A 20,635-nucleotide genomic window follows, 5' to 3' on the forward strand; every position below is an offset into this window, starting at 1 on the left:
TTGCAATAAATTTGGTCACTATGCCCATGATTTGCAGGAAGAAGATAGTTGATCAAGAGAACCAGAGAGCTAATGTCACTACAAAAAGTATTAACTCCATATTCCTAGCTTTCCATACCATGAATGAACCTTCTAATAGTGTGTGGTTATTAGATAGTGGTTGCAGTACCCACATGATAGGCAACAAGAATTTAGTTGCAAATTAGGATCAATCTGTGAAAACAGAGGTAAATTTGGGGACTGACAAGATTGTGGATGTAGATGGCAAAGGAGTGGTCAACATTTTGACCAAGCAGGGGGATCCGAAGACAATCTCAGAGGTATATTATGTTCCTAGTCTCAAACATAATTTGATAAGTGTTGGTCAATTGATAGAAAAATGATACAGAAGTATCTTTCAAGGTTAAGAATGTGTTATATATGACAAACCCCTAAGCAAGAAGTTGATAGCGAAGGTGCAGATGACGAGAAAGAAACTATTTCCTCTAATTATGAATTACAGTGATCGGGTCAGTTCTTTCACAGTTGCATGTTCTAATGATTATTGGTTATGGCACTTTTGATTTGGACACTTGCACTTTTTTGGTTTAAGATTGTTGTAGCAAAAACAGATGGTTGGAAGATTACCTCCAACCAATGAACCTTCTAGTACTTGTGAGTGTTGCATCTTGGGAAAGCAACATCGTGAAAGTTTTCCAAAGGGAGTTGCATATCGAGCAAAGCAACCTCTTGAGCTAGTGCCTATAGACTTGTGTGGACGTATGAGGACACAGTGGATTAGTGGAAGTTGTTACTTCCTCACTTTCATTGATGACTATAGTAGAAAGACTTGGTTTTACTTCTTGAAATAGAAGTCTAAAACTTTTGCAAAGTTGAAAGAATTTAAAGCCTTAGCAGAGAACCAAAATGATTGACAGATCAAGGTACTGAGGTCATATCATGGTGGAGAATATGATTCAATGGTATTCCATGATTACTGCAAACAACATGGAATCAAAAGACAGTTTACAACCAGTTGCAACAGGTACAAAGTTAAACAAGGATGATGAAGCATCAGATGTCAATCCAACTCTATTCAAAAAATTGGTTGGAAGCCTCATGTATCTCACAGCTACAAGACTAGATATCACGCAAGAAATGACTTTGATTTCCAAATTTATGGAGACTCCGAAAGACACACATTGGAGTGCAGGAAAAGGAATTTTGAGACACATAGCATGAAATAGAGATTATGGCATAATGTATGCAACCACAAAAAAGAAGGATTTGATTGGATACACACATAGTGATTTTGCAGGGAGTTTAGATGATAGGAAGAACACTTCTGGTTTTGTGTCCCGTCTTGGTTCAAGTGTGATTTCATGGGCATCTGAGAAGCAACCCATTGTGACACTTTCGTTAGTAGAAGCAGAATATGTAGTAAAAACATTAGCAACATGTCACACAGTCTTGTTAAGAAGAATATTCAATGGACTCAAGCATAAACAACAATGATCAACAACAATATATTGTGACAACACCTCAATGATTGCACTATCCAAGAATAGTATGTTTCATCAAAAAAGAAAACATATTGATACTAGATATTGCTTTATTAGAGAACTTGTGAGCAATGGAAAAATTCACTTGAAGCCTTTTAAATCTAGTGATGAATTGGCTGATATATTTACTAAGTCATTAGCACAAGATGTGTTTGAGTTTCATAGAAGAAATTTGGGTGTTGTAAGCCTAGCTGAGACATAGACCGCCATGAGTTGTTATGAGTCAGTGTTAGTTTAGTGGTCATAATTAAGGGGGAGTGTTAAAATAACCTAATTACTCCCCGCATGAGGAGTTGGCTAAAATTGGAGAGTTAAGTGTTGAGGGTTGAGTGTTAGAGTGTTGAGTCAAGTCAAGTGAAGCGATAGAGGACTTTTAGTGTGTGGTTGCATATCAAGGTATTTTAGGCAAGTTGCTAATTGGAAAAGATTAAATGCCCTTCACCGAGTTCATTGTAAGTATCAAGTTTTGTGTGATCAATAAAAAAACCTTGTATTTTGTCTCCTCTATCTTTTCAACAAAATCACATAAAAAAATAAAACAGTACCAAATACAAAACAATTGCTAAATACGAGTATTGAATCTGAAACTCGCATCTGATACTGTAGATTTATAAAGTATAAAATTATAAAGAATGAAAAATCAACACAAGATCTTATACTCGCTCTTACTTTACATTTTCAAACAATTTAGTCTGAGTTCAAACTAATTTTATTAAATTGATAAAACATTAAAAAATACAAAAACAATCCCTAGGTGCCACTATTAAATCTGACACTATATATATGTAAAGCGGAAAGCTGCAGATAAAACTGTAAAGAAATGTTTATGCGCTGATATTTGGAGTGGAGCTTACACTGGTTTTCCTGCCATGCACAGAGAAGGGAGATAACAACACCGTGTTTGGACTGGAGCTTACACTGGGTCGATTGTTCTGCACAGAGAAGGGAGATAACAGCGATGTGTTTGGCTCTTTGACGTTGCCAAACGATCTCAACTGCTCTTCACCTGGACCAGTTGACATACCACTCAAACGTCTGATTTTCTCAAGCTGAGCGACAACTTCCGCCATATCTGGTCTGTCATCCCTCTCTGACGCCAGGCATCTGAACGCCAATTTTCCCGCTGCTCTTACCATTATCTTCACCTCAGGATTCACTTCTATCTCCAGTTGCAGATCCGCTAGTTCATGCAAAGCCCCTTCCTGAATCTTCGTTATAGCCAAGTTAGCAAGGTTGATTTCCCTTCTGTTCTGATTTATGTCCATCGCGATTTTGGCAGAGACGATCTCCATCAAAACGACCCCAAAGCTGTAGACATCGGATTTCTCAGTCAGCTAATAGCACTGATAGTACTCTGGGTCAACATACCCTGGTGTGCCTTGTGGGATAGTAGTTACATGTGAGGCATCCACAGGAACAAGCCCGCAAAGCCCAAAATCAGCCAATTTTGTATCAAAATTCTCGTCCAAGAGAATATTAGAGGATTTCACATCTCTGTGGATTATGGGGGGGTCAAAGGCGTGAAGGAAAGCCAAGGCCTGGGCAGTTTGAATAGCAATGTTCAAGCGAGTATTCCAGGGTAATCCCTTGGGGTTTTTGCGACGACCATGAAGATGATCGGCCAGCGTTCCATTTGGGACAAATTCGTAGACAAGCAGCAGCTCGGGACTGTCTGTAGGGGTGCAACCATAAAGCCGAACGACGTGTGGATGATTCAAGGTTGAAAATATCTTTACCTCATTGATGAACTGCTCGAGTCTCCTAGAGTTATCCTGATATAATCTCTTAATGGCAACAACCCGTCCGTCCCAAAGTTTGTTGGAATTTAATTCCAACTGCAACAATGAACAGCTGGACAAGAATCTGATCTGCAGTAAATACTCCAGGCTGATCGGTGCATCAAAGTCAAGCCCGATATTTTTGCACATTAATATGCATTGAAGTTTCAATTAAATTCCCCTGCAGACAGCCGACTTGTTTTTTGATAGAAGCATCACCGCCTTGCTGCATTAAATACAGAGATAAACATTAGAAGATATTTTGTAATATTTTATTGTTTTAATCAGATATGTTTTAGCATATAAATATCACACAGCAGTTCTATTTTGAGGTTAGTAGCAGCTGAAGAATCACACAGAGCAGAGGAGAGCACGCAGCAGTGTGAGGAAGAAGAATAATTTCAGAACAGTGAAATGCACAGCAGTGCAGAAATTTGAATGTAATTTTCTTTCTGGTTGTTTGCTGATAGAAAGGGTAGATGTTATTTGTGTGGAACAGAAGCGTTCCTTGGTAAATCTATTTTGTAATAGAAGTTGTGAAATTCCCTCAGTATGAGGAAGACAAATCTGTAACAGTTAGTTTATTTTGATGAATACAAGTTAATTTTTCCTATTGCTGTTACACCGTCACCGTTGCTGTTACACCGTAACTCAAAAAATACTTGACGTCAAAAATTTACGTTGCTGCAACACCACGAACAGCGTTGCTGCAACACAAGTTACAGCAACTGAAGAAAAACTGCGTTGCTGCAACACCATTTCCAGAGAACGAATTTTTCTGTTTTCTGAGTTAAAAACAGAGTATTTTTCTGTGTTAAAACAGAGTGTTATTCTGAGTTGCTGCAACACCAAACTTAGTTGCTGCAACACCAAACTGTGTCGCTGAAACACCGTTTCCAGCAAGCGATTTTCTGTTTTTCTGTGCAAAAACAAAGTGCAAAAACAGAGCAATTTTTTGTCTGACTGTTATGGAATTTATCAGAAAATTCCAACATGGTATCAGAGCTAGTCTAGGCACTCAGTGAGTCAAAAACAGAGCTTGTTTTTCACTGTAGGAGCTGTAAGAAGTTTGTAGAGCAGATTTTTCCAGCAGAGAAAGTTTTTGCTTGTTTTCAGAATACAGTTAGTATCTTTTCTTTACCAATACAGGTTAAGATGGCAGATGCTGGAACAGGTTTGACAAATCCCCAACTGCCTCAGTTTAATGGGAAAAATTATAGTTATTGGTCCATAACAATGAAAGCATTGTTTGCTTCTCAAGGAATATGGGAGCTGGTTGAAACAGGTTATGCTGAACCTGCAAATGCAATAGCACTGGCTGCTTTGACAGTAGCAGAAAGAGACCAGTTGAAGGGTGACAGAAAGAAGGATGCCAAAGCCCTCTTTTTCCTCTTCCAATCAGTACATGAAAGTGTTTTTCTGCGGATTGCTGCAGCAACAAAATCTAAGGAGGCATGGGATATTCTCCAAACTGCCTATCAAGGCATGGAGAAGGTGAAGACTGCAAAGTTGCAGATGTTGAGGAGAGACTTTGAAAATCTCAGCATGAAGGAATCTGATAGAATAGATTCATTCTTCACTCAAGTTATTGGCTTGATAACCCAGATAAGATCTCATGGTGAGATTCTTGAAGATAGAAGGATTGTAGAGAAAATCTTGAGATGTTTACCCTCAAGGTTTGAATCTATTGTGGTAGCAATAGAAGAAACAAAAGATCTCTCACAGTTCACGGTAGATGAGCTGAGTGCTTCTCTGTTGTCTCATGAACACAGATTGAGTAGAGGAACAAATTCCTCTTTTGAGCAAGCATTCAAGACTCAGATGTCTTTTGGCCAAAGAAGAGGTCGAGGCAGAGCAAATAACAGAGGTCGTGGAAGAAGCCAAAACAGAGGCAAAAATTATCCTGCTAGGACAAACGGAAGGAGCTGCAATCAGAACCAAGCTGAAGGTTCAAGCAAACAGCAAGCTCATGGACAAAGGTATGACAAATCCCAAGTCCAATGTCATTATTGTAAGAAATTTGGGCACTATGCCAATGAATGTAAGAAAAAACAAAATGACATGATTAATAGGCAGAATGTTAATTTTGCAAATGAAGAAGATAAGAACCCAAAGAATGTGTTGTTAACATGTAACATAGCACAAGACAAACAAGATGATTTTTGGTTCTTAGACTCAGGTTGTAGTAATCACATGACTGGAAATATTGCAATGTTTGCCAATCTGGATGAAAATGTGAAATATGAGGTAACAACAGGGACTGGTGATAAGATAACTGTCAAGGGTAAGGGCAGAGTCAATATTCGAGCAAAAAATGGAGAACAGATGATTGTGCCAGAGGTATACTATGTACCTGGTCTGAAATGTAATCTTTTGAGCATTGGACAACTCATAAACAAAGGTTACAACGTGTTCTTCAAAGGTGATTTGTGTACTATCAGAGACATACCTCCAAGTAAGAAGATCATTGCACAGGTGCAAATGACCAGCAATAGAATGTTTCCTCTCAAACTCAGGGCAGATTTGAAGGAAGGCAGAACTATTGCGGCTGTAACACAAGAAGTCTTTCAAGAACAGGTGAAAGATGTGAATTGGTTGTGGCATTTGAGATTTGGACATCTCAATTTCGGAGGCCTGAATCTGTTGCACAGAAAGGGAATGGTAAAGGGATTGCCATTGATTGAGAAACCAGACAGCCTTTGTGAAGGCTGCATCTTGGGCAAGCAACACAAAGAAAGCTTTCCAGCAGGAAAGAGTATAAGGGTAAAAGCACCCTTGGAAATTGTTCACTCTGATGTGTGTGGACCAATGCAAATACCATCATTTGCTGGAAATAGATATGTTTTAACTTTTATTGATGATTACACCAGAAAGACATGGGTGTATATGCTGAAACAGAAGAGTGAAGTGTTTGAGAAATTCTGCCACTTCAAAACTCTTGTTGAAAAGCAGAGTGGGCATTATATCAAAGTGCTCAGAACAGATAGAGGAGGAGAGTACATCTCCCAAGACTTTCTGCGTTTTTGCAGAGAGAATGGCATACAAAAGCAGTTTACCGCAAGGTATACACCTCAGCAAAACGATGTTGCTGAAAGAAAGAATAGGACCATTCTTGACATGGTCAGAAGTATGCTGAAGGCAAAACATTTGCCGTATGAGTATTGGGCAGAAGCTGTTACTTGCACAGTTTACATCTTGAATAGATGCCCAACTAAAGTTGTCATGAACAGAATACCAGAAGAGGCATGGAGTGGTCAAAAGCAAACTGTCACTCACATGAGAGTATTTGGTTGTGTTGCATATGCACATGTACCGGATCAGCTAAGGAAAAAGCTTGATAGTAAGGGGGAGAAGTGTGTCTTTATTGGCTATTGTGATGAGTCAAAAGCATACAAACTCTATAATCCATCCACCAAGAAATTAATAGTAAGCAGAGATGTGCAGTTCATTGAAGATGAAGCTTGGGATGGAAGCTTGGAAAAAACAGTGAATGTGAAGACAATTGTGTCTCATGAAGAACAAGAGGAAGGGACAACAGCAAATAATCCTTCCTTGGTGGCTCCTCCTACACCACAGCAAGTACAACAAACCACACCACAAGCTGGAATCCGAACAACCTTGAGAAGTCAAGGAAGAACAGATGTTGTTACACCACAAACAACTGATGCTGAAACACCACAGGGATCAGATATACCCTCAAGTTCGGATGGAACTCCAAGCACACCAAGAAGACCAAGATTCAGAAATTTGAGTGAGATTTATGAACAAGGAGAGGTAAGTAACAATACCGGTCTGAATTCATTATTCGCTTTGTATTGTCATATTGATGACCCAATCCATTTTGAAGATGCTGTAAATGAAGATAAATGGATTGAAGCAATGAATGAAGAAATTGGTGCAATTGAGAAGAGTAAAACATGGGAGTTAGTGGACCTCCCTGAAGGCAAGGATGCCATTGGAGTTAAGTGGGTCTATAAGACCAAAAGCAATGCTGAAGGTAAGATTGACAGGCACAAAGCAAGACTTGTTGTGAAAGGCTACAAGCAGCAACAAGGCAAAGACTATGATGAAACCTTTGCACCAGTAGCAAGGATGGAAACAGTGAGAACAGTGTAGTCTATTGCAGCACAACACAAATGGAAGATTTATCAGATGGATGTTAAATCTGCATTCCTGAATAGAGTGTTAAAAGAAGAGGTTTATGTTGATCAACCTCCAGGCTATGAAGTTGAAGGCCAAGAGCATAAAGTTTGTAAACTGAAGAAGGCTCTTTATGGGCTGAAGCAAGCTCCAAGAGCATGGTACAGCAGAATTGATGCTTATCTGATTGAGAATGGGTTTGCTAAGTGTGATGGTGAACCCACACTCTACATAAAGCAGAATGACGGTAAGATTATTATTGTTGTTTTATATGTAGATGATCTGATTTTTACTAGCAATGATGCTTCTCTCATTGCTGATTTTAAAGCAGTCATGAAAAGTGAATTTGAAATGACTGACTTGGGCTTCTTAAGATATTTTCTTGGAATTGAGGTAGACCAAAGTGAAAATGGTGTTTTCATTTCTCAAGATAAATATGTAGAAGCTGTGTTGAAAAGATTTAACATGCAGAACAACAAGGCTGCTGTGACTCCAACAGTAGTGGGGCTGAAATTAACCAAAGAAGACAACAGCAAATATTTTGATCCAAAACTGTACAAGAGCATAGTTGGCAGCCTTATGTACTTGACTGCAACTAGGCCAGACATTATGCATGCTGTGAGTTTAATCTCCAGATTTATGGAAAGACCGAAAGAGACTCATTGGCAGGCAACCAAGAGAATTCTAAGGTATGTGAATGGAACGAAGGGGTTTGGTATTTTATACTCCTCTTCTGAAAGTTTCATGTTGACAGGTTACACTGACAGTGATTGGGCTGGAAGTGTTGATGATAGGAAAAGCACATCGGGATATGTGTTTCATATGGGATCGGGAGCCATCTCATGGGCTTCCAAGAAGCAACCAGTTGTGGCTTTGTCAACAGCAGAGGCAGAGTATGTGGCAGCAACAGCAGCAGCATGCCAAGCAGTATGGCTGAGAAGAGTTCTCAAAGATTTGTGTCATGAACAAGAAAATGGCACAACCATTTACTGTGACAATAGCTCAGCAATAGCATTGTCTAAAAACTCTGTTTTTCATAAAAGAACAAAGCACATAGACACCAAATTTCACTTCATACGTGAATTGGTTAACAATGGTGAGATTGTTTTGCAGCACTGCAGAACAGAGGATCAGCTTGCTGACATCTTGACAAAATCATTAGCAAAGAAAGGTTTTGATCATTTCAGAAAATGTCTGGGTATGCAGCAATTGAAATTAAGGGGAAGTGTTGGAATTTAATTCCAACTGCAACAATGAACAGCTGGACAAGAATCTGATCTGCAGTAAATACTCCAGGCTGATTGGTGCATCAAAGTCAAGCTTGATATTTTTGCACATTAATATGCATTGAAGTTTCAATTAAATTCCCCTGCAGACAACCGACTTGTTTTTTGATAGAAGCATCACCGCCTTGCTGCATTAAATACAGAGATAAACATTAGAAGATATTTTGTAATATTTTATTGTTTTAATCAGATATGTTTTAGCATATAAATATCACACAGTAGTTTTGTTTTGAGGTTAGTAGCAGCTGAAGAATCACACAGAGCAGAGGAGAGCACGCAGCAGCGTGAGGAAGAAGAATAATTTCAGAACAGTGAAATGCATAGCAGTGCAGAAATTTGAATGTAATTTGCTTTCTGGTTGTTTGCTGATAGAAAGGGTAGATGTTATTTGTGTGGAACAGAAGCGTTCCTTGGTAAATCTATTTTGTAATAGAAGTTGTGAAATTCCCTCAGTATGAGGAAGACAAATCTGTAACAGTTAGTTTATTTTGATGAATACAAGTTAATTTTTCCTGTTGCTGTTACACCGTCACCGTTGCTGTTACACCGTAACTCAAAAAATACTTGACGTCAAAAATTTACGTTGCTGCAACACCACGAACAGCGTTGCTGCAACACAAGTTACAGCAACTGAAGAAAAACTGCGTTGCTGCAACACCATTTCCAGAGAACGAATTTTTCTGTTTTCTGAGTTAAAAACAGAGTATTTTTCTGTGTTAAAACAGAGTGTTATTCTGAGTTGCTGCAACACCAAACTTAGTTGCTGCAACACCAAACTGTGTTGCTGAAACACCGTTTCCAGCAAGCGATTTTCTGTTTTTCTGTGCAAAAACAGAGTGCAAAAACAGAGCATTTTTTTGTCTGTCTGTTATGGAATTTATCAGAAAATTCCAACAAAGTTTACCTAGATAGACCGACCCGAACCCTCCAACCCCAAGTTCGTTCTCCTCGTGGAAGCAATTTGTAGACTGACGAAGTGCTTCGTAAGAGAATATAGGCAAATTGCCCATCTCACGCCCAGGCAAATGTCTAGGAAGAGCCCCTCCAGGAGGAGGTTTTCTATTCTTCAGATGACAAATTAAGAACAGTACCGCTAGCAGCGTAGCTCCTCCAAGGGAGCAACCTGCAGAGGAATGAAGAGATTGATATCAAAGTGATCTTCGTCCAACCCCGAAAGGAATACGAAACCAATTCACGACATGTTTCAAACGGAGAAACATAATTATAGGAAGAAATCATAAATTTACCTATTATAATAGCTGTTGGGCGACCTGTAACGCAGCCATAACACAATTATCGTAAGTAACAGGAAGGATTCACATACATATGGAACAGATTCACGCTATAGTTAAAGCGGAGAAACAGGATAGGAAGAAATCATGAATTTACCTATTATAATGGTTGTTTGGTGACCTCTAATGCGGCCATAACATAACTATCGTAAATAACGGGAAGGATTCACATATACAGATAACAAATAATATTGTTTATGAAGACGGGGCATATACTTGTACCTATAAAAACCCTACTTCTTGGGTGCCTATGAATAAATGCATAGTAGTTGTCGGCACGGGGTCCATCCTCGCAATAACAAACGAACGGTGTGGTTGAACTCGAAGTGTTGTAACAGTAGCCACACATCCCTCCACTTTGGGAACATGATTGACAGCTTGCATCTCTCTTTCGATCACTGTAATTGAGTAGCAATAATCCCACATCAACTGTTACTTGGGCTATAGGACATCCCCGAATCCAATTCCCATTATCAAACAAACTGTAAGAGACGCTAGAATTACATTTTCCGCTAACCATTACTAAGTGGTCCGGTTGACATTTGTAGACATTTAGGGTCCTGTTCTCCGTAGCGGATATCACAGCGGTGTCTTTACGCCTTGGATGTGGTATCTGCATATCAATGTTAATGGGATTATCTAAGAATTCGCACTTCTCACCCCTCACAATTAACAAGGGTTTAAAATGGCTGTCTATTATTATGTAATTGTGGCCCTGAATTGTGATTACTGGAGATAAGTTCTGCACACAGTCGATCTGAAAGTCAGGGTGACCGCATCCACGGTTTCCTACACCTAGAGGATACTGTATATCTGAAACCCCACATTTACTGGTATTTTTGCAATACTGGTATTGCAAGTCCAAGGATAAGTAGCAGGGGAATGGACAGGCATAGTAGGCAGTAAGGATAAGGAAGAACAAGTGTCGAGGAAGGGAAGGATGAAGGAGATGAGCATATAATTCCATTGGGAGAAGATGAGACAATAGGCATAGAATCAGTGTTGGGGATGAAGGAGAGTGAAACTTAGGTGGTGCTAACTCAAGAAGTCTGTTAAGTTGGACGAAATCAACTTGATCCATCGCCTCCCATTCCCGTCAAGAGGACCCCAAACATTCGTTGGGTCGTCAGTCTTCCATAAATTAATCACTTCAAGATTCCGTGAAAAGCAGTATTGGAATTTTGTGTTACAAGATATTGTGTCCACGAGACGGTAGATATTCGCATACTTTAACTCCGAAGATGATGGTTATTGATAAACGAGTGTTTTTTAGTGCTATGTTGTGGAAGTTTTTTAAGTGGTTTTTTTGGTTTGATTTTTTTTATATTTGGTGGGAATTTATTGAAATGATAGCTTTAACCAGTAATCTTTTCACATTCAAGTGTTTTAGGGTTTTTTTAGAGTAATAAATTCATACATATTAAAAAAAACCAATTTAAATAACACAATCAAAATTTCACTTCAAAATTTTCTACTAATTCTTACACCACAAAATTCAAAAAATTTCCTATATTCCAATACAGGAAAGTGTAAACCATGACCCTAAAGACTTTGTCCACATATATGTGAATCGTTCCTGTTACTTACTATAGTTGTGTTATGGCTAAAAAGCTCAAATCTTGATAACACTATGAAGTAGAATTATCGCTAAAAAGCTCGCTAATACGATGTATACGCGTGTATGTATAAATAACAAAGTACAGACGTCAGAAGCACGTTCCTCCGAGTCAATTGAAAAAATGTAGCAAACGAGCTTCTGTTTGAACTTTGGAGTTGGTCCGCAAAGACTTTGAAAGTGCTCAAATTTCGTTGAAAAGAAAGACTTTGAAAGTGCTCAAATTTCGTTGAAAAGAAAAATGAACACAGAAGCATCGGAGGGCGAAAGACATAAGACGTGGGTCAAAAAGAGAGACAAATTTCATATATTCATGAAAGTTATGTTGGCTTACATTAGAACAAGACGTCATAGATATCACGGTTTTTTTTTTTTTTTTTTCTTATTATTATTATTATTATAATAATAAGTTAAAAGCAATATCGACTACGTCGTACATGAGAATATATCCTTTTTCCGTTTGTAGTAAATTTGTATATATATAAAGTTTTACCCAATGTAGATAATTAATGTTAAGCTTTTTACCTTTTCGAGTTAAAAGGGTTTCGGTTTTTTTTTTTAGGAATATTTAGAATGCATTTTTCTTATTTTAAAATATAATGAAGTTAATTATTGTATTTTTTTGTTATAATTTTTATTTTATTAAAATATTTTTATTTAGTGTGTATAAAGATGTGAATAAATTAAAGTTTTTGGTTTTTTAGGAATATTTAGAATGCAATTTTCTTATTTTAAAATATAATAAGAGTTACATGGTAACTAATATTTGTCCTTTAGTTTAAATATAACTTAATTAAACAAAAAAATTAAAAAAGACAAAAATTTCATCACAAAAATAAAATAACCAATAAACTATTATATTGTTGAATGCCATCACCAAAAATTAAGATATATGATTCGTTAGTATGATTTATATTAACACATATATCTATGTGCGTGTGTTATTTTTATTAATATATATAATTGTTTATAATTAAATTTATTAAAATATTTTTAATATAATAATAAGTTATTTTAAATTGAAAATATTGTGAAAATATTATAATTCATGAAAATAGAAATAATGGAAAAAAAAACAAAAAGTTAAATAAAAAGGAAATAAAACAGAAAACAAAAAATCAGTAAATAATAGAAATGGAAGTTACTAAACAACCCTTAATAAGACCTCAACCAATCACCTCACAAATAAATAATTTTAAACAATAATAAAAAATAACAAAAATTGAATTCCTAATGTTAAACTATACATAAGCATCATAAATTTTTGGTCAAATACCAACTAATACTTAATCAAAGAGAACACTGAATAGGTTATATCATGTCTCCAATTATAATAATGAAGTTAATTATAGTATTTTTTTTGTTATAATTTTTACTTTATTAAAATGTTTTTATTTAGTGTGTATAAAAATGTGAATATATTAAAGTCTTAAATATAGTCATAATACTTATTTTAATATCTATTTTTTTTGGGACGAAGGTCTACATTTATTAATTATTAGATTTTCTTAATATATATGATAATTCCAGTACAAGATTTAAGTATTGTGGACAATCTATAATATTCACATTATAAGTAGTCAAAATATAATCTTCTTGTTATTTAATAAAAAATGTGCTTTAATAAACTGTGCAAATAAGTAACCCAATAACTATTACTAAATAAACCTAATCACACCTTACTAACCCAATAATCATCATCAACATAGTCATCTTCATTATCATCATAATCATTATCATCAACTTCATCTACATGGTCATCGTTGTTATCACCATGATAATCATTATCAATATTATGATGACAAGTGCACTTGATCAACCATAGTTCCATGAAAATTGATGTGCATGAAGGGATCCAACCAACTGATCCATTTATTAGATGATGGTCATCATCATTGTCATCATCATGAAAGTTGTGCTAGTCATCATCGTCATTATGTTGATGTTATATTTTAACAAGCTCTATGCTAAATGGCCTACTAACCCATATCTATGTCACATATGTCCATTCAACCTATTGACCTATTAAGAAAACACCTTTTTTCATGTGTATACTCTACTAAAGTATTTAATCATGAGTGCACAACTCCTAAACTTTAATGTTAACACATTTATTAACCTCAAACCTTGATATTCCTAATCTAATAACCTCTAAACCCTGATAGAATATAACCCATGACTAACACCTTAAATAACTAACCCAATAATTAAAACCCATTGATGCCATAACCTACTAAACCTATCTCACTACTCTTTTTGAACCTACAAACCCTATCCCAACCCACTAACTCAAAATTCTTCATCATCATAATGATCATCCCACATCTTCAAATTCATCATTATCATTGTCATCCTCATTGTGAGTGTTACCGTCGTCATGGCTATAATGGATTTCCCATCTTTGTGGATTATAGGTAGATCAAAGGCGTGAAGGAAATCCAAGGCTTGGGCAATTTGAATGGCAATATTCAAGAGAGTATTCCATGGTAATCCATCAGAGTTTTTACAATCATCATGAAAATGATCAACGAGGGTTGCGCTTGAGATAAACTCGTATACAAGCAACAACTCTGGACTATCTGCAAGGGTGCAACCATAAAGACGAACGACATGTGGAAAATATATTTACCTCATTGATGAACTGCTCCAGTCTCCTAAAATTCCCATATATACCAACCTAAACCCTCCAACCCCAAGTTTGTTCTCCTCGTGGAAGTAGTCTGTAGACTGACAAAGTGCTTCATAAGAGAATATCGGTAAACTTCCCATCTCACTCCTAGGAAAATGTCTAGGAAGTGTTGGAAAACATTAATTATAACCACCTGCATTAAATGGGTTGAGTCTAGTTTCTTCTCGAGAATAGGAAGTTTCGAGAGTTCAGGTAGCTTCCCGAAGAAGTCACTGTCACCGACTCGAGAAGCTTCTTCATAGTGTATAAATACCCCTATTTGAAATCAAATGTTCAAATGTGTTTTGTATTTAGTTCTGTGTTTTCTGATATGGTATCAGAGCTCAAGTGAGCTATGAACTCAGAGCCAGAGTTGTGGGCTCGGTGGTGGTGAACCGTGTAAAGGAGGTAGTGAGTCTGAAGGCTCGGTTGTGTGCAAAGAGAGTAGTGGAGTTAATAGTATAGAAGCGTTGTGAAGGCTGTGCGTTGGAGTTGTGTGTTGTCCTAAGACTATTGAGTCTAGTCGAGTATTTGTAAGAGCCATTGGAGGAGGCTGAATCTTTGCTCATGGAAGAGAGAATTCATTGTTGGGTGAACCTATAGTGCTGTGATATTGTATGTGTGAGTTCCATGGAGGCGTCAGAGACGTGTTGAGCTGAAGATTGAAGTTGTTGAAGATTGTAAAGAATTTCCAATTGAAGGTGAAGTTGCTGAAGACCGTTTCCATTTGGAGGAGATTGTGTGTTAAGCGCTGGAGCCGTGAGGAGCTACCTGGAGAAGCGACCAATGTTAATACTACTAGATAATTATTTTTTGAGGAGTCGCTGAAAGTTTGAGCAGTGTCGTGGGTTTGTGAAGATTGAAACGCTACTCTTGCTTTATGTTCTTCTTCTTCTTCGAATGTAACAAAAAAATATGTTTACAGCGGGTAAAGGATTTGGTGAAGGGTGATTTGGCTTAAGTTGTTGCATAAGATACTGTTGAATGTGATTTCCATGTTCCAACCACAAAAGGAGGAGAGCCTCTACATCTTGAACTTCATTTGTTTCTATTTGGAGCTCAAAGGAGCCTTCGTTGGAACAAGTTGTGCGAATAAGGGCACTTAATATTCCAAGGGTAAAGCTGATTTTATAAATGTTGTTGCAAAATAGTCATCTATTCAAGTGAGAAACTTGGTATGTTAAAAAAAAATTGAAGTTTTTTGGTTTTACCAAGAATTAAGTTGATAATTACCTGGAGTTAAGTCGACATTTTATATATTGGGGCTATTTACCATAAAAATACGTCTATGAATTTTAGCTATATTTATTGTTAATAAAAAGCCCTAAGTTTATGCAAAGTCCCAAGTTCAAACTAAAAATAAACATGTGGTCATTGTTTTGTGATTGTACTCCTAAGTTCATGGAAGTTTCCAATTAAGTGAAAGGTGGTTTGTGGTGTTGATTAGTGATTGTCTTCCTAATTTTTTTGAAAATTGGTGTTTTCATTTTTGAAAGACTCTTCAAAGATTGATGGGTGCATGGGAATGATTAAATGATGTTTTGTTTGTGATTATGGAATAAAAAATTATTAAAAAAAAGGAAAAGGAATTATTTATTTGCACTTTGGCTAAAATTAAAATTGTTGTGGTTGAATTTTGGTGTGGCTGCTCGGATCTAAGTTGGAACCTACCGTGAGCCAGTGTTATCTGGTTGTTGTTGTAGACTTACAATTAAAATGGAAGGGCATTCACAGATACGATTGTGAAGCTTTAATGAGTGGATGAGTGTTAGCTCATGTGCTCCTTGAAAGAGTATAGGTGTGCTCTTTTTTATGTTGTTTTTCGAGAGAATTTGTTTCGAAGTATTTTTGGGCTGGGTAATATTTTTTCGGGCAGTATTTTTGAGTCAAAAGAATTATTTGATAAACATAATGGTTTTATTGATGGCCATGAATATTAGGAGATGCAGTCTATTCCACATGTTGATGCAATCACTGAGAGCAAAAATTGCTTCGCCCTGAACCCAATTGTTAGAAATTTGATTGGATCCACTTCTAAGATGGTTGCTACAATGGAGGATATGACCATGGATGTTGTTTAGAGGTTGCGCATGTTCGAAGATGAGTGCATTTTGGTGGATGAAGAGAAACTAGGTTGCATACTTTACAATGCTCCTTGTGATGGAAAGTGGGGAGAGCATAAATCAGATTACCTTGTTTTCATTGTTTGGGATGTTGTTGTGCATCCCAATCTAGAAGAGGTTGTTAAGTACATAAGCAAAGAGTAGTTGAAGGAGCTCATAAGGAAAGCAAGAAAGGTGATCTATTTTGGGCTGGGTAAGATTTTTTCGGGTAGTATTTTTGAGTCAGAAGAATTATTTGATAAAACATAATGGTTTTATTGATGACCATGAATATCAAGAGGTACAGTCTATTCCACATGTTCATGTAATCACTGAGAGAATAATTTGCTTCTCCCAGACCTAGTTGTTAGAAATTTGATTGGATCCACTTCTAAGATGGTTGCTACTATGGAGGATATGAGCATGGATGTTTTTCAAAGGCTACACATGTTCGAAGATGAGTGCATTTTGGTGGATGAAGAGAAGCTAGGTCGCATACTTTACAAGGCTCCTTGTGATGGAAAGTGGGGAGAGAATAAATCAAATTACCTTGTTTTCATTGTTCGGGATGTTTCCTTACATCCCAATGCAAAAGAGGCTGTTAAGTATGTAAGCAAAGAGTAGTTGAAAGATCTCATAAGGAAAGCAAGAAAGGTGATGTTTTTTATGTTGTTTTTCGAGAGAGTCCGTTTGGCAGTATTTTTGGGTTGGGTAATATTTTTTCGGGTAGTATTTTTGAGTCAAGAAATATTTGATAAACAGAATGGTTTTATTGATGACCATGAATATCAGGAGGTGCAGTCTATTCCACATGTTCATGCAATCACTGAGAGCATAAATTTCTTCTCCCCAAACCCAATTGTTAGAAATTTGATTGGATCCACTTCTAAGATGGTTGCTACAGTGGAGGATATGTTCATGGATGTTGTTCAGAGGCTACACATGTTTGAAGATGAGTGCATTTTGGTGGATGAAGAGAAACTTGGTTGCATACTTTACAAGGCTCCTTGTGATGGAAAGTGGGGAGAGCATGAATCAGATTACCTTGTTTTCATTGTTCGGGATGTTGCCTTGCATCCCAATCCAGAAGAGGTTGTTAAGTACGTAAGCAAAGAATAGTTGAAGGAGCTCATAAGGAAATAAAGAAAGGTGAAGATGAAACTACATCAGCAAATGAACAAGCATGGACCTTTTAGCAAGAAGGAAAAATGAAAGGTGTGTTATCAAGTCGTGTGTTGTAGAAAATCCAGATTATGTTGTAAGCCTAGATGAGACTTAGACCAAAAGGCATGTCAATTAAGAATATGTTTGTCATATTTATTGTGATATAGTCTATTTTTTGCATTTATTTTATGGTTGGAATTGGGGGGGGGGGGGTGTTGGAAAACATCAATTCCAACCACTTGCATTAAATGTGTTGAGTCTAGTTTCTTCTGGAGAATAGGAAGTTTTGAGTGTTCATGTAGCTTCCCGAAGAAGCCACTATCACCGACTTGAGAAGATTCTTCACAGTGTATAAATACCCCTATTTGGAAATCAAATGTTCAAGTGTGTTTTGTATTCAGTTCTATTTTCTCTGATAGGAAAAACCCCTCTAGGAGGAGGTTCTCTATTCTTCACATGGAAAGTTAAGAATAGTATCGCTAGCAGCTGCAACTCCTCCATGGGAGCAACCTGGGATGGAATGAAGAGTTTCATATCAAAGTGATCTTCGTCGAAGCCTGAAAAGAATACAAAACCAATTCACGTCATGGTTAAAACCGAGAAATAGAATATGGAAACCAATTCATTGTAAGGCTAAAGTAGATAAAGTGAAGAGGAAGAAATCATAAATTTACCTATTATAATAGTTGTTCAACGACCTGTAACACGACCATAACACAATGGTTGTAATTGATAAGAAGGATCCGCATACTTATGGAAATTGATTCATGTTAGAGTTAAAGAAGAGAAATTAAATAGGAAGAAATCATAAATTTACCTATTATAATGGTTGTTTGGTGACCTGTAGTGCTGACATAACATAACTATCGTAAATAATAGGAAGGATTCACATATATATAAAAATATATTTTCTTGTTTAGAATATGGGGCATATAATTGTACCTATAACAATCCTATTTCTTGGGTGTCTATGAGTAAATACATAACATACTAACTGAAGTAGCAGTTCCCTGTAGTTTTGTGCAAATTTTAAAAATAGACCATATCTTGATCCTGGCATTTTTCGGCATGGGGTCCATCCTTGCAATAACATATGAATGATGTAGTTGAATCCGAAGTGTTGTAACAGTAACCACACCTTCCCTGACTTGCTCCAAACGATTTACAACTTTCATCTCTCTTTGGATCATTGTAAATTAGTCGCATTGATTTCACATTAATCGTTACTTGGGTCGTAGTACATCTCGAAATCCAATTCCCATTATCGTACAAACAATAAGAGACACTAGAAAAACATTTTTCGCTAACCATTACTGAGTGGTCAAGTTGACATTTGTAGACATTTAGGGTCCTTCCCTCTATATTGAATATCACGGCGGTGTTTGTACATCTTGGATGGAGTATATGCATGTCAGCGGGATCATCTAAGAATTTTCACTTCTCACCCTTGACAATTAACCAGAATTTAAATTGGCTCTCTATCATTGTGTAATTGTGGCCCTAAATTGTGATTACTGAAGATAAGTTGATCTAAAAGTGAGGGTCACCGCATCCACGATTGCATACACCTAAAGGATATGATATATCTGTAACCCCATATCTCCTAGTATTGTTGTAATACTGGTATTGCAATTCCAAGCTTAAGAAGTAGGGGAATAAAGAGGCACAACATGCAATGCAGATAACTAAGAATAGGTGTCGAGGTATGGAAGGATGAACACGATGAACATTGGATTCCATTGGGAGAATATGAGATAATAAGGATAGAATCAGTGTTGGGAATGAATGACAACAAAGCGTAGGTCGTGTGTAAGATCCCAAAAAAAAAAATTACAATAGATTTGGTACATTTAGGTGTTCAAATTAAAAATGATTGCAATAAAAAACATTGAACACAAGGGGATCTGAAAAATGCAGTCTTTATTTTAATTAATACTTAGACAAACAATACATGCCAAATACAAGCAAATAATGGAGCCCCTACCTTGGAATGCATGACTTCTTAATGCATAAGAAAATAATAACACACTGAAGCACAATCGTGAACCCTGTATGGATCCACTAGACAAATCACACCCACAGGGTTTCCATCCCTAGGATCAAACTGGAATTGACCACACCAAGTTCTCAAGAAAAAAACAATGAGATATATAAACTCAGGATGATCTCAATTCCTAGATCCTATACTCTTTAATAGGCTTGGACTCTATAGAAACATTATTTTATTATTTTTCCTCAAAAAATGAAAGAAAATACCGTGGGAAGATCCCATGGGAAAATACCATGGGTATATTCTGTCCATTTTGACCATATCAAGAAAAGGGAATATTACAAATCCTCTCGCCAAAAGATTTCTTACCCTCAAGCAATCCACTTCTATCCACAAAAAAAATCATTTCTATATTGATATATAGATCCCATACAAACCAGTGTGTTATTCCATGCGTCCATGCTAAATGATCCTGATTTGATCCTTCGATACTTGGATCCAAAAAAATTCTATAGTCAATCTTACCCTTAATATCTTCACTTGGATTGCAATGCCACCTAAGTCTTAGGACATTTGGGTTATGATACCATGTCAGCCCTCCATCATTGCTCGTGCCTAAGGGCCCAAGCTGCAATATGCCCTTGCCTAAGGATATCCTCCTAGGAATGATCCCATCAATAGAGTTCCAACTGATAATTTCTTGCTAATCCATTCCGTTGAAAGGATCTAATGCATGAATGAATGCACATTGAATACATCTACTATGTTGATGTTGATGTTTCCTTATTCTCAACTCATATTACTCCACTTGGTCACTGAACATGATCCATTAGAACACTACCTTGCTCCCCAAAATGTATAAAGGAATATTGGTAGTGCTGCAAGCCTTATATATGTACTCATGTAGAGGACTGTTGTAGAACTCCCAATTATACTCCTCTTGTTGCCTTGTGAGGGACTTGAGTCATTGCTCAGCATTAGAGAGCTTGGACATTGATTCAACACATACTTCTATGAGCTCCTCAATTTTGTTGTTCTCCTGTAAGATAGTGTCTCTGG

General features: G+C 36.8%; 2 protein-coding genes across 2 annotated transcripts; one reads left to right on the top strand and one right to left on the bottom strand.

The window, feature by feature from the left end:
• Nucleotides 1–2,365: 2,365 nt before the first annotated feature.
• Nucleotides 2,366–2,806, bottom strand: LOC149234281 (LEAF RUST 10 DISEASE-RESISTANCE LOCUS RECEPTOR-LIKE PROTEIN KINASE-like 1.3). Its single transcript, XM_089368210.1, has one exon. It carries the CDS (start codon nucleotides 2,804–2,806, stop codon nucleotides 2,366–2,368), a length of 441 nt encoding a protein of 146 aa, XP_089224336.1.
• A 14,024-nt stretch (nucleotides 2,807–16,830) lies between these two features.
• Nucleotides 16,831–17,541, top strand: LOC149234282 (isopentenyl-diphosphate Delta-isomerase II, chloroplastic-like). Its single transcript, XM_089368211.1, has 2 exons — nucleotides 16,831–17,031; nucleotides 17,185–17,541. Exons 1-2 carry the CDS (start codon nucleotides 16,831–16,833, stop codon nucleotides 17,539–17,541), a joined length of 558 nt encoding a protein of 185 aa, XP_089224337.1.
• Nucleotides 17,542–20,635: the final 3,094 nt, after the last annotated feature.

This window comes from Pinus tabuliformis, chromosome 8 (assembly GCF_031772625.1).
Source record: "Pinus tabuliformis cultivar Carrire ecotype Pingquan chromosome 8, CPIR1, whole genome shotgun sequence".
Lineage (NCBI taxonomy): Eukaryota > Viridiplantae > Streptophyta > Pinopsida > Pinales > Pinaceae > Pinus > Pinus tabuliformis.

Excerpts from the sequence above, each read along its gene's own strand:
- LOC149234281 (XM_089368210.1), bottom strand. The coding sequence starts at position 2,806 with ATGGACATAAATCAGAACAGAAGGGAAATCAACCTTGCTAACTTGGCT.
- LOC149234282 (XM_089368211.1), top strand. The coding sequence starts at position 16,831 with ATGGAGGATATGAGCATGGATGTTTTTCAAAGGCTACACATGTTCGAA. Across the intron at positions 17,032-17,184 it reads CAAAAGAGGCTGTTAAGTAT|AATGGTTTTATTGATGACCA; the intron begins GTAAGCAAAGAG and ends TTTGATAAACAG.